Source organism: Hirundo rustica, chromosome 4, assembly GCF_015227805.2.
Source record: "Hirundo rustica isolate bHirRus1 chromosome 4, bHirRus1.pri.v3, whole genome shotgun sequence".
In the NCBI taxonomy this organism is placed as follows: Eukaryota; Metazoa; Chordata; class Aves; order Passeriformes; family Hirundinidae; genus Hirundo; species Hirundo rustica.
Window position 1 is genome coordinate 47,496,454 of NC_053453.1, and position 14,643 is coordinate 47,511,096.

Here is a 14,643-nt window from a genome sequence, read left to right on the forward strand (position 1 = left end):
ACCTGTATGTACACACCTCCGATGTCCCTGGGGTGCTGTCCTCCTTCCCTCTGTTCCTCAGTCCTTCTTTGGCTCATGTTCGTGGTCTTCCAGACACCACTGCTGCTCTCTTCTCCACATTCTCTCCACTGTGCTGCCGGTCTGACCTCACAAGGATGCCAACCTCAGTTCTCCCCTGGCAGAACAGGTCTCTGGTCTTCTCCCCATTTTTTCTGTGCCCCTCACTTGCCTAGCACATTGTGCGAGTGCTGCCACTTTGGATGTTGTGGGAGACATCCAGAGCATCCTCCTGACTGCAGCTCAGCAGCAATGCTGGGCATAGGCAGGGACAGAAGATGACCTCTGTAGATTTTGGAAAGGTGCCTGAGACTGTTGTGATGCCACTCATGCTCTGAAGGAGCCCAGAGTAGCATGTGTTGACACTGAACCCAGTTGCAAGAAGATCAGGAAATGCAAGAATGCCTGCTGCTGAGGGAAGCTGGACTTGGTCCTTGTGTGAATTTGCTGAGCTCTGCAAATGAGGCCCATGAAAGAAGCATTTCCTGCTGTAGCAACATTGCCCATTGCCCTCCCTATGTATCACCTTGTGTAGGTCATTTCAGGTTCATTTTTGTATGATGAAAGCCCCAGCTGCACCTTCTGCAAGCAGTTTCTAGCTGATTCACTTGAAGGAAAACTTTGTCTTTGGTGGAAACACACTGTGAAGTGTGAGGGACACACTCCCTCCTGAGGTTCTGCTTCCTTCAGCAGTCAAACTGCCAGCAGTGTAAGGCCAAAAAAATAAGCACAAATGCCTCCCCCCTAAACTAGGACTCAGCAGCTGCAGAGTAACATGGGGACTACTCAGTGGAGAACAAGGAAGTTGCCCTCCCACTTTCACCTGTACCATTCTCTGCCCTCCTCAAGGCAAAGAGGCAAAATTAAATACTGATCCTCTTTTCCTTCTTTGCTCCTATGCCTTCTGAGGGCTTCTCAAGGAAGAAAAAAACCCACATTCCTTCCTGACATATACATGTACTATGCTGGAGTCACTTTTGCCACTGGCAATGGCCACACACAAAATGTGCTCTTCACTGACCAGTACAACTCAAAAGCACCATGTGTGCCAGACAGGGCTTATCCTTCACTGGAGTGTCTTAGGGATGGAGGGTGAAAAGGTCATTCTTCATCAGCTTTATAAAAATATCAGCTGTTTGGAGGTGACAACACAGGAAGCAGTGGGGACACTGGAAGAACAGCTCTGCAAGGCTGTGTCTGGAGTCCCACCACAGAAACAACAAAAAAAAAAGTGCAAGGTTTTGGAGGTGGCTAACCTTGGCCACAACCTGCAGCTGGACTGGTGCCCGTGCTCCAGTGGAGGACACATACAGGGTGGAAAGACCTGTCCGGCCCTTTGCAACCATGGCGTCAACCTTGCCCCTCACGCCTGCTGGGGCTGCAGCCATGTGAGCCTGGAGCAGATGGCATTGGCAGGGAAACTCCTCAGGGGTGCCAAGGACTCAGCAGGTCCTGACCACTCCATTAGTGGTGTTTTTCCACCTCTCAGTCCTGGCATGTCAGCAAGTGCTGGGACATGGGGAGACACCTGCTGTTGGCAGCACCCATGCCATGTGTTACTCAATCTCAATAATCCCAAATCTCCAGGAGGCTCCAGGAGGAGGGGTAGCAGGAGATCCTCTCCTGTTGAATTAAACTCGGGCTATTTTGCTGGACCTATATTTTAAACACAGTCCAGAGCATGACTTTTCATGCTTGCATAAGGCTTTCCTCCAACTACCAGCCCCTTCCTACTCCCCAAACAGCCCAATTTGAGTCAGACACTGCTGCTGCTGCTGTCACACTTTTCGGAAAAGCTGAAGGCTGAAGTGTGGCATTTTCTACCAGAGCTGTCTCCTCCTTTCAGGCAGGAGCCCGGCTTCTCGGTGTCTCAAGCTGCAAGTTTTCTTCTTAATAACGGAGTCCCCTACAAGTGTCTAAACAACAGCCTCATGCCCCTCGCTTCCAAGTTTTCAGGAGACAAATCCCATCTTGTTGCCATGCCTTGCTGGAGCAAGCTCTCTGGTACCGACTTGGTCACTGTCCAAACATCCGGCAAACATTCCCACACCCACCAGGCACTACCCCACACTGGCCCAACACGGGGCTCCAGCAGCTCCCCTCTGAAGGCTGATGGAAGGCAGAGCGTCACGTGGGGTACAGCTCCCTACACTCTTCCTGCTCCCTGAGACAGCACAGTGACAAATACCTCGGGAGGAACAAGGCTATACTAAACTACTTCCCTAATCCCTGCCCAGGCTGTGCAGCTATCAGCTGTAAACCAACTCCAGGCCCTACCTGTGCCCAAAAAGGGAAAGGCTCTATGCCTCCCTGCGTCACAGCTGAGCAAATGCAGGGCAAGGATCAGGAAGGCACAAAGTCACCCTCAATTTTCCATTTCCAAAAACATGTCTAAAGGCAAGCATTTTGTGTGTGCTTCAGATAAATGATTACAAGGGGTTTGTGACACAAAGGGAAAAGAATAGTTTTGTTGTCTAGTGAAGTGTGACAGTCACACGGCACACACTAGGCAAGAGCAGCAGCCCAGCTCCGGAGGCTTGCAAAACCAAGGACACAGCAAGCTCTCCCAGGAAGAAATTTAGGCTACAGAGTCTGAGGGGCATAGGTAAGGATTCTAGTGGGAGGCAGTTCCATTTCCTTGTTTGGTTTCCTCAAGGACATTCAGAGCAGCTCCCTTCAACACCTCTTAAGAAGACAGCATGGGGAACTTGAGGCACCCCACTAGCAGGAAGCAGCAGGGGTGTGGTGGGGCCAGGGATGTTGGGTCACACAGTCAGCGGCCATATGTGGGGCATGACAGGCATTTCAGTACCTTCCTTTTTGCTAAAAAGGAGATGCTCTTTTGAGCAGAAATTGTTTGAAACTGAGCAGTGAGCTTACAAAGAAAAAGAAACAAAACCAGACCATTATCATTGCCGCATGTTCTCATACCCAGCCTCAAGCCCGCCCCACTAATGGGAAGTCACCTTGGTTGAACATGCACAGCAGGGAGCACAAAGCCTGCACATATACCCTGATGCTCCCTTTACTTAGCAAGTACCCCAACCACCCCAGGATAAACACAAACTAGTAAGTGCAGAGGGGAAAGAAATAAACCCTAAATCAGTACCTCTCTGCAGGAAGCACTGCCATGGGGAGCTTTTATCTAACCCCATGTAGTGACATCAGAGGGCTCCTAGCCCAGCGTTGCAGGTGATGGTCCTAGTGAGCTGCCACAGAAGTTGCGTATCTTAGAAACTCTGCTGCTTGACTGAAGGTTCCCAAATCATCAAATACCAAAGGTTCCCTCCTGTCCCGCACAGAGGAGAGCCAGCTCTCCTCCTCCTGGCTCCAGGGAGATGGATCATGGACCAGGGATGGCCAGGCACATCACCACTTTTTCCCTATGTACTGCTATTCTTGGCAGCAGGAGAGGTCACCAAGACAGCTGTCCTGGCCCTGTTGCACAACCCTGGGCATCACTGAGCTACTCCTAATGCTGTGAAACCAGGACCTTGCCTGCAAGGTTGACATTGAGCATCAGCTCCTCCAAAGGCAGCTGTATCTCTCCCTACCCAAAACCAGGCACATCTGAGGTGTTCTCACTACACACTGAGCACACGCCACACGACAAACAGTTATTATACCATGCTTTTAATACAAACTTAAAAAAATCTGGAACAATAGAAACTGTACAGATTTGATCAACCTTTTTTGTGTTTTTTTGTTTGTTTTTAACTAAATCTCTAGACACACCAATATCCTGTTCCAAAATATTGCACAACAGTCTGAATACAAAACTCTGATTGTATTCCTCCTTCACTAAAGAAAAAAAAAAAAGGAAAAAAACAAAGAAAAAAAAAGGAAAAAAAAAGAAAAAAAAAGAAAAAGACGGCAACCCCCTGTTTCCCCCTCTCAGTAGTCCCCATCTCCAAAAACCAAGCAGAGCACACGCAGAAACCCTCCACTAGGACGCAAACACTCTTCTGTCCTCTTTCACTCCTCTCCCACAAGGAAACTGTTGATTCACTCCTTGGAGAGGGGTGGGAGGAAAGGGAGGCTGAGTGGGGAGAAAGGAATCTTCACTTCTTTTTTTTTTTTTAAAGTTTTTTCCTGAAAAAATATTTTTTCTCTCCTCTTCTTAAGAAAAAATCTTGAAAAGAAAAAAATTACATTTTTTTTACGTTAGAAATATACATATATTATATATACCTCTTACATTTTACAAATGTAGCAAATTATTCAATACAAACGGACATCAACAAAAAGAACATAAACCCATAAAAAATAAAAGTTAAAAAAAAAATCTCTCTTCTCTTCCTAAGAAACCAGGTAAATTAGTGCAGGTTTTTAAAAAATAAAATTGAAGCTGAACGCCTACATCCAAGACTAGAAAGGACTTGAAAAGGCCATTAGTTTCCATTGCTGCCTGATGCTGGAGAAACATTTCTGAAGCACACTTTTTTCCTTTTAAGATGCAAAGAGGTTGGTCCCTCTTCTTTTCCTCCTTCCACTCAAACCGCTATTTTTAAAGCAGGTATAGTATGTGTGGCAGGGCAAAGCAGCATCAACGCGTCACACACATAAGCAGGTGGACAGGGGACATCTCCACTTCTTCCCTCCCTCCCTGTGCTGGAGGAGAGCATGCTGTCTCATGGCAGCGGCTTGCAGGTAGCTTTGCCAGATGTGGGGACATGGGCAACTGGATCAGGTCCTGCCATCAGGGGCTGAGCACCCCTCACAGTCCAGTGAAGCATGTGGGATGGCATCCAGCAGCACCCTGTTGGGGAGAAGGATTCCATGGCAGTGGTAGCATCCATTAAAAGCAGTGGGTTCAAAGGAAAGAAAAAAATGCAACAGCTGGGCCATTCCTCATCAACTTGTCCTAGTATAGAAACCTGCAGGGTTGAGACTGCAGGCACCAGTTTTGGGGAAACTGGCTGGGCTCTGCTCTCCTCACCCACCTGGTGCATTGGTCATAGCCCAAGAGCAAGCAGCCTGATTAGGAACCCGTGCTGGGCACAAGGTCAGTATAATGTGCCCCATGACCCATTAAGGGGAAGGGTGCACTAGAAACTCTCCTTGGAAAGCTCTGGGAAGAGGCAGTCTCCCTGGGACAGCCCATTACCTTCTGCAAATGCTCACTGGCAACACAACTACAAAAGGGGCTGGAGTGCCTCCATCTCAGGTAAGGGAGCAGGAAAAATCACATGGTCAAGCTCATCCCACCTGAAACGGGTTTCCTGAAAGAGCTCATTGGCTCCACAAGTGCAGGAGGAGTGGATTTCAGACTGCTCCACGAATCATCATTAAAAGAAAATCAACCCTCAAGTTTGAGAAGCAGCAAAAGCTTGTTTTTCATTTAAACTGAGAACTTGAAAGCCTGGAGTTTCATAATCTCCATCTCTCCTTTTTACATACTTCCACACTCACACAGCAGCCTCCAAGGAGACTTCCCTTCCCACCTAAAAGCCTCCACCCTTCCTGGGCATGAAGCAGCCCTCCTTTGGCTTTCTGTGAAGATGGTTTTTGGAGTCCTCAACACAGATGGGATCAAGTTGAACAGCTACTACTGCCTGACTACAGCACATCATCATGGAGAAAGCTGCAGAGTCCCAGACCTCATCCCTGCTGTGAAGAGGCACCATATACTCTCAGGCTGAGATGACTACCTGCTTTTGGAGAGCCCATCCCAGCTCTGCCCTGAGCTTACTGCTGTCCATGCTGATGTGATCTGGCTGGAATGAGGAATTTATGATAGGTGCTTCCTTTTCTCACTGGATCAGCACCTCCTCACGCCTCTCCAGAAAGGCAAGGGAAGGGATTTAGTCAGCTGCGTACCTGGCTGAAAGTATTAACCCTTATGCTACCAACTCAAGACATCAGCTTCAACAACATCACCCTATCTTCCTGAAAAGTTGTGCTGCCTCACTAACTAAAGAGGATGACAATACAAGAGAGAAAAGAGGATGAATTCACAGCAGATAATGAGAACTCTGACCTCAGAGGCCACCCCAAGTGGATGCTGGACCCTGCTGCTGTGGACAACATCTGGGAAGTGGGGACAGGATGCAGATGGGGTCCGGCTGGTTCAGTGCCACCTTCCCCAAGCCACAAAGAGAGGCAGGTGGTGTTCCTACACCACAGGGGCTGTCATCCAGACTGACTGGGCAGCCCTGAGAGAGCATAAAAAGGCCCTCTCGCTCAGGTACAGCAAGGTCCAACCACCAGAGAAACTAAGCTCAAAGCACTGTCCCCCTGTATCCACAGCTGGAAGTGCAGATGAGGAAGGGAGCAGGAAGAAGCCATTTCACAGTAATGCTCTGCCCTGACTTGTGACGTGCAGGGAGATGGTCAAGGAGAACAGGCAGTGCTTTTGAGCACACAGACAGAACAGCTGATGCCAGCTTGGGCTGGAGCTACAACAGCACAATGGTCTGCACCCATGGGCACAGGGGACGTTCTCTGTCTACATGCAGAGCTGTAACAGAAAAAGCAAGCTCACCTACCCATTCTGGCTAGCACGCAACAAGAGTGTGTGTCCCCACCAACACTGACTCTTCTTGTCCCTCCTCCAGCACAGTGGTATGAAGATGGCATTCCTACACCCAGGTGGAAGGACTGTGTGTCCAGCATGGGGCAGTGGGTAGTGCAGGCCATCAGGAGCAGTGACCTACAGTTACACCAGTCCTGGGCTGGGGTGGAAGAAGGGGGAACACAAACCAAAAAAAAAGCCCAAGGCTCATCTTAAGGAGTAAAAAATTGAGTAGGAAAAAAGCACAGGTACCGAGTTAAAAAACAGTGCAGTGCTTCAGGAGTGTTACCAGCACAGCGCAACAACACTGAGCTCTCTCTTTTTCCAAGAACCTATATTTGTAAGGTTTTAATGTTTTCTGTATATTTCTATTTTTCTTTTCCCTCCCTCTTGTTTGTTTTGTTCGTGTTTGCCCCCCCTCCCACCCTGCCCCAAAATACTCTCCTTCCTTTATATTCAGTTGGCCAGGACAACGGGCTGGAACGACTGGCTAGGATACTGCATGGCATTCAGGTTGTAGCTGAGTCCTTCCACAAAAGGAGACTTCTCCAAAAAGAGGCTGTTGGTGCTGCCACCGAAGACCTGAGCCATATCAAAGGTACCACCTGTGCTGGCATTGAACTGCGATGCTGGCAGAACGCTGCTGGCCTGGCTCTCACTGGCAACACCATCAAAGAAGAGACTGCTGGCTCCTGGCGAGGTGCCACTGTAAATGAACTCCTTGGCATTGGGAGAGAGCTGTGACGGTGGGGCTTGGCTCCCAGCACTCCCGATGAAGTTCAGAGAGTGCATAGACAGGGAGAGGCCCTTGTGCTTCAGCAGGTTGGTGGTGGGAGACCTGACCATTCTCGGCTGCTGCACAGCCCCTGCTCCACTGCCCCCTCCTCCAGCTCCTCCACCTTTCTTCATCTTGGTTGAGCCGAATTTGGTGGCAGCAAAGGTGGCAGTGGTGAAAGTGATGGGCTGTGCAGAGCGAGGAATAAAGGTGGGGCTGGGTGACTGGCCAAAGGAGGGGGACGGAGAGTTGGACAGCGAGTTGTCCTGGCTGCCGATTGGAACAAATACCTGGGCATCAGGATTGAAGCTGCTCTTGATTTCTTTGTCCAGCTCTGTGGCACTGCAGCCCTCACTGTCATCTAGGTAGAGAACCTTAACAGAGCCCTTCTCACCGATCTGGTAGGAAACCTCAAAAGGATCAATCCAGACACTCAGCTCTTCTGGCACATTGGCACGCACATCCTCCACAGCCAGACCGCTCCGCTTGGCTGCCAGCTCCACCACCGGATCCACCGTCTCCCCTATATGAACACAGCGATAGCCAGATCCCTTCAGAGGCTTCTCTGGGTACCAATGACCCTCATATTTCTTCTTCAGCAGGCGCTCTAGCTCCTCACCAAACAGGTCTGCCCGCCTCCGAGGAAGCTTGTTATACAGGTATGAGATGATGAAGTTAAGAGCAACTTTGATCTCCAGATGCATACTCTCTTCCCAGCAAGCAAGTCAGGGCAGTGTATTAAAAGTGACAAAATGACAGGAACATAGACAAGTTTTGACTCCAAAGAAACCTAGGGAAAGAAAGAAAAGGATGGATGAAGACTAGAGAATATAATAACTCTCCACCTATCGAGATAAATAACTGTGCCTTTTCATGAACAAAGCAGAATGAGCAGTTTGCACAAATACTAACAAGAAGTAATGCTTTCTAGGAGGCTCACCACAAATCTACTGGTCCTCAAAACAAAGGGATGCTAATAGAGAGAACTCTCCCTGCTCCTCTTTCAGAAGAAGTAAGGGTATAGCCACCACCCGCGCACAAATACGTAGATCACACTCACCTTGCTGCCAAGCACTGCTGCTGTAACCCGGCCGGCCACTGTCTGCTCTGGCAGAGCTCTGTCAGCACATCTAACACGCTCCTCCTGCCCTGGCACTCGGCTGCTTCCAGCATGGCTCACCTGAACCAGTCTCTCCAGAGCCCAAGTCCAGCACCTGAACAGCCTCATGACTCACTCAGCAGCTTTGGGCAGGGACCTGCTCACACGCAGGATAGCAGGGCCAGCCTCTCCTCCAGGAGGCCGGGTAGTTGTGCTGGGTGCCACATGCTGCTGGCACAAGCGCAGAATGGACAAGAAGGCGGGAGGAAGGGTGCCAGGGCACCAGCTGCCAGCCCATGTTTACTATCCCCTTGACTGGCAGGCATATATCTTATTAAGTGTACCCAGTTGAGATGCTGCCTAGCTACAAGCATAAAACCTCAGTTTATGTCTGCTGAGGGGGTAGAGTGGGACATTAAATGTGCATAGGATCACAAAATACACACACACCAACAGCCTGTCCAATACAGTTCACATCGCTTATCCCTGCACAGAGGGAAGATGAGTTCTGCCAGGATCAGGTACCTACTTAATAAAAACTGAAATTGCTTGCCAAAGATTGAAGTAATCCTTCCTCCTCCCTCTCTCTGCCTTGTGAGGAAGCCTCTGAAATGGAGAGAACCCACAAAAGCACAATGCAAAACCACAACACTCAACTCTCCCATTATACACAGATTTGCAAACAATGTTTGTCTGGGTACAAAAAAACCCCAAACTAGGTATGTTAGCACTACACTCTGTCACTCATCCAAAGAAGATGAATACCACAGATATTTTAAGAGGAAGCACACTTCCAGTAGCCTCCACACCTCTCCAGGGGAAAGAAGAATATCCAGTTTTTAATTGGCAGCTTAGTCAGAGGCCCATCTGCCTCCAGCTGCCCTCACCTTGCTCAATGAGACACACTGTGTTCAACAATTTTCCTAAAATGGGCTTTGGGGATATTCTTGCACAGCACTCAAGACAATGTTTATGATGTGTGACAATTATTTAGGGGTGGGGATGGTGTACAGACATACATAATCAGCATTCCCCTGTAAAATCCTAGCAGAACAACGAGGTATCCATGCTGGCCTAGGTCAGGAGGAATTAAAAACTGACCAGACTTGTTTGCTTGGTCTAATTTAGTGGACAGGATGGATCAAATAATTTTAAAGAAGCCCTCAAATATTTTGAGGCTTTACTGCAAAAAAGGGATGCAGTTTCTATGCTTTTTCTGTATTACTCCATGTTCACAGTGGCTTAGCTTTAGGAAGATGGTAACCAGAAACAGATCTCACACCTCAGATCTGGCAAAAAGGAGGCCAGTTCTGATCTGGAAGAAACCCCCTTTGGGGTTGACTCAGCAACATAAAAACACAGAGGAACAAGGGTGTCTTGCATTTAAAACTTGCTTTAACAAATTACTGTAATGTAACAAATTTTGGTAGGTCACTGCAACCTGACCAAACCCAAGTAAGAACTAATGAGCACCAAAGAAATAAGCAACCACAGTTTTTCTAGTACAGTTAAGAAGAAGCTATTTTCAGAAGGCAAAAGTCTTGGCACAGAGACAGAGCCTTTTCCACAGAAATTAATTATGAAGCAACCCCCCAAAGAATACACCTAAATCCTAAAAAGAGCTTGTATAGACTATACTACCTCAAGGGAGAATTACATAGATCTCTCTAACTTCTCTGGCTTTCAAACATTCAAAAGAAAGGATACCTTGGGATCCCAACAAGTTGAACAGGAAGAGAACAGCCAGTCTGTAAGCCCTTTATCTTGTAATAAATTCTAATCCAGATCCAAAATATATTAAGAAATCAGATATTAAAGACTAGGAAAAGAACAGTGGCCAAAATTTGTTAATGTCCTATCTGCTATACAAATGTCTCAATATACACTGAGGAACCCAATTCCTCATCAACTTTTTGCAGAAAGCAGAGAGGAGGTACAATCATACATTATCTCCTTTTTTCTTTTCTCTGTTTTCCTAAGAAAAGGATACTCTCTACCTTATTAATTAAAAAAGTAAGTTAATTAGCCTAATAACACCAACAGCTGCCAAGGTAGTGGCATACAACTGATATCTGCTGAAGGCACAAAAAGAAGTTACTGGCTCCTCAAGTTGTTGACATGGCAAGATGTGCTTCTGTAGAATCCCCTCAACCTCTTTCTATTGCACTGAAATGTGATAAAATAATTTAAAAAAAAATTTAGGAAACCCCTCAACCCACCAAAATACAGCTGAAGCAGCACGGGTCTGAGAGATGGAACTACCTAATATCAACCATAAATTCCGAGCAGTCTTCCAGAAACGCCAGAATTTTCGAAGTAAAGGTTTACTGTACATGGGCAGGACATCGAGGTGCTGGCAGGGAACAAAGAGCTATTTCTCTGCGGAGGGAAGGCAGAAGCCGCCTCAGACTCCCCGTTTATCGGTATGCTGAAGGGGAGAGGCCAAACCATCACTTACAAAAGAGAAGACTGAACACGGGAACGATTCCCTCTTCTCCTGGCTACACCAACATGGTGGGTCACCTTGCGGGTATCCCCCTTCGAGCTCTCGGAGGAGGCCCGGCCCTGGGAACGGGTTGGCCGCCGTCTCGGGACTTAAAACAGACAGCTGCCACGGTGGCCTGCAGTCCCACAGCCGGACACACCCATCTGGAACGAGAGTGCCCTTCCCAGCACCCCGGCAAAGGTGGTGGAGAGGCTTTCCCCCGCCAGACGAACGGCCCCGCGGGGACGAGCCCCGTCGTCTCTTCATCCCCGGCACGCCGGGAGCTGTAGTCCTCGCCCCCCCTCCCCGCCCCGCGACCTACTTCTCCCCAGACTGCGGCTCCCGGCGCGCCCCGCGCCCGGCCTGGCTCGTCCGCCGGCGAGGCAGGGGACAAAATTTTCCAGGGCACATGCGCACTGAGGCTTGCCCGCCCTTCCCGACGCTGCCCACGGCCGGGAACACGCCCCGCGGCCCGGGACCGCCGGGCAGCCGCCCTCTTCTCCCCTTCGTCTTCCCTTCCCCTCCCTCCCTCTCGGCAGCGATGGGCGGGCGCGTCCCCACCTCGCAGCTGCTTCCCCCCCATGGCAGCGGGACAAGAGCCCGGTAGGCCAGAAGGCCAGTATCCTTCTGTTCCTCTCCCCCGGCCCCCAGCTGCTTATCCCTTTCGCCCCAGTGGGGCACGCGAGGTGACAGACAAGGTTCCCAACAAAGCGGTCGGATGGATGGGGATATGCCAACAAAGGCGAACTCCTGGCCCCGCACACCCAGCGGGGCACCACAGATCGGGGTGTCCGGGGAACATGGGCAGCCCAGCCCAGCCCCGACAACGCCTTTGTTGTCGCCGGGCTTCTCCCACTCGGAGCTTGTCGTGCACGAAAGGGAACACCCCCAGCGACATCCCCCTTTCCCGGGAGGCCAGAATGCCCACCGCCGCCCTCGGGCCCAGTCTGCCTTTTTTGGGGCTGCCAAGGCTAGGGCTGAGCCGCATCCCGCCCCCGCCCCCTCCCCCCCCCCCCCCCCCCCCCCCCCCGCCCCAACTGGGCTGTAGGGAACAAAATGGTGAACTGGGGCACTGCAAAGCGTCCCCGACCCAGTGACTTTCACCCCAATTCTTCTCCCTTGAAGCCCCATTAATCCCCCCCGGGGACCATAGCCGCACAGTGACTCCACTGACGGACAAATTGCTGTACTTGGTGGGGAGGGCGATGATAAGCCCTCTTAGACCGAGCCCACAAAGAGTACGCCCGCTGGAGGGGTCCCGGCCCAAGAAGGGGTGTGAGGGAAGTAAGTACCTCCGGCCCCACTTACTTCGTCCTCGGCTCCAGGGCCGGCGGTTGCCGGTGGCTGTCGCAGGGACCGAGGGCGCTGCCGGCGGGGTCTCTGTTCTGCCCCGTCTCGTCCGTCCCCTCCCTCCCTCGTCCCCGACAGCACGGGGCGGGCCCGGCGCTGTGGCGTAGATCCCGTTCCTGTACCCCCACAGCCGCCCGCGCCCTGGCCCCAAGTGAGCCAACTCACGGCAAACTTTCACCCTTAGCAACCTCTCGGCGCACGGATCCGCTCCCGCCCCGCGTGATGCGGCCGCGGTGGGCGGGCCGGGACTACTTCCTCCTTCCGTCTGCGGCCGCAGCGCCCCGAGATGTACGGGGGGAGCGGGGGCGGCGGAGCTCGTTCTGCTGCCCCCCCCGGGCACCGAGAGTATCCCGGTTCTGAGCTCAAGGGAAGGAGAGGGGCGGCCGCGGCCTTAGTGGGGACTGACCTGAGGATTCCCCCAAGCGGCTTAGCATGAGGCGACGGGGGGTCGGGAGAGGAATCGAATGGAGCAGGAGGGCTCGGGACCGGCCGGCGTGGTCCCCGCCCCCACGCACCATGGGTACGGTCAAGCCCCAGCTCAGTGGCAAGGCCAGCCCCGGGACTCCCGAAGGGACAATTCCCCGCACACCCCAAAACACGTCTGCGAGGACCCCCGTGGTGGAGCCCCCCACCCTGCTGCAGTGGAGGAGCTCGAGGAGACGTGCCCACGGGCAATCCCGGCTTCCTCCGCCGTTATAAACCCCTCGGCATCCCCGGTCCCCGATGCGGACGGGGGGCTGCGAGCGCATCTCCCTGGGAAGCAACGGGGCAAGGCCAAACCGGGCGGCCTGGTGTCACCGCGGGGAGGACAGGACCAGCCCTGCCACCTCCGCAGTCCCGAAACGGGAACGGACACTCCGCCCCTGGCACGCGTTCCCCTCCTCCCGGACTATTTTGTCCCCGCACGCCTATGTCCCTCCGCCTCCAACAGAGCAGGGCCGGCCCTGCCGCGGCGGAGACGAGACCCGCAAGGTGCGCGAGCGCCGGCCCTGCTAAAAATAAGTGCGGCGTGTTAGCAACAGCCTTCCCATTGGCTGATCGGGCCCGGCGGCGCCTTCGGATTGGAGTGCTGCCTCACCCAATGAGCCGAGGGGGTGTGCACGGTGGGCGTTGCTGGCCGCCGCTCGGGCGCTGCCGGGAGATGTAGTCACCGGGGCGGCCGCAGCCTGTCCCGTCTCGGGTGCTCGCCCCGCACCGCGGGCCGTTCGCGGGTTCGGGCAGGGCTCGGGGTTACAATCTGTATTGGGGAAGGACAGCCACGGTGACGGCCATCCCTGGGGCTCTGGGTCGATCGCGGCACCTCCACCGTCAAAGGCTGAGCTGCACCGCCCGCTGGCAAGCTGAAGGCACTCTCAGCACACAGACACACGCCCTTTATTTCAAAGCAGACCCATTACTGGTTCTAGGAAAATGAAGAAAATGCCTACAGGCATCTCCAGGCCGTGTATGTTACAGTCCAAGGTCACACCACCTTCCACACACACCACTTGGCAAAGGCTGCTTGCTGTCCACACATAAAACAGTTTTTGACCCAAGTAACACTCCAGACTAGTGGAAGGGACACCAAGAATGGTGTTTCCAGGCTCTCCCAGCCACGTGTCCTTCATCCTCCTCAGTGCTGACACAGGCATTACCACAGTGCCTGTTGCAGCAGGGGTAGCTGGCCTGGCAACCATTTCCTAAGTGCAAAAATACAAAGTTCATCTCTTGCCCTATTTCCACAACAGTCCTCAGCTGCCTTCTGGGTTTGGTTTGTCCTCCCTCATTCAGGAACACCTTACCTCAGGTACTGCCTTTGCCATGGAAGAGCATTTCTTTTGAGGCCAGCCAACACCACGTGTTAAGAAATCTATTTATGTTCCTTCCCAGCCACGACAGCCAGCCTTGCTCATTTTCCCACTGATTACAGAAAAAACAATAACTTTTGAAGTTGTTTTTTTTTTCTGCAGGGGAAGGGGAAAGAGAAGGGGAAGATTTATGACAGCTTATTTTTGTCACTCTTATTTTAAAAGGAATTTAGTTAGAAAAGAACACTTTTTCTTTTTTTTTTTTTTTTTTCAATTATTCCCTTGCTTTGCTGGGAATAATTGAAAAAAATCATACTGTCAGAAAGAGATCAGGAAATTAAAATGACTGATCTATTTTTAGCATCAATAAGCAAAAAAAGGCAATTACATTTCTAAAATTCTATTATTGTTTTAATAAGGTGTTACTAAGAGGGTGTCACATAACAGGGCTCTTTAAAATACCCATGCCTTGACCATGCTCCTTTAATTATGGTCTTGCCCTTGTATAAATGCAGGCAGAGGAATCCTGTCACAATATCTGCTCCTGCATTCTCAGCCATTTAGCTATTACATCAA

General features: G+C 51.3%; 1 protein-coding gene across 4 annotated transcripts; it reads right to left on the reverse strand.

Moving 5' to 3' along the window:
- Nucleotides 1-3,672: 3,672 nt before the first annotated feature.
- On the reverse strand, nt 3,673-12,865 carry TOB2 (transducer of ERBB2, 2). 4 transcript variants are annotated; one of them, XM_040062693.2, is made up of 2 exons: nt 12,687-12,865; nt 3,673-8,136 (listed from the first exon to the last, which is right to left on the reverse strand). In XM_040062693.2, the coding sequence occupies exon 2, from the start codon at nt 8,048-8,050 to the stop codon at nt 7,028-7,030; it is 1,023 nt and encodes a 340-aa protein (XP_039918627.1). In that variant the 5' UTR covers nt 8,051-8,136; nt 12,687-12,865; the 3' UTR covers nt 3,673-7,027. The 4 variants fall into 4 exon arrangements, with proteins under 4 accessions (XP_039918627.1, XP_039918625.1, XP_039918626.1 ...); XM_040062691.2 differs by lacking the exon at nt 12,687-12,865 and adding an exon at nt 12,239-12,435; XM_040062692.1 differs by lacking the exon at nt 12,687-12,865 and adding an exon at nt 12,121-12,416.
- Nucleotides 12,866-14,643: the final 1,778 nt, after the last annotated feature.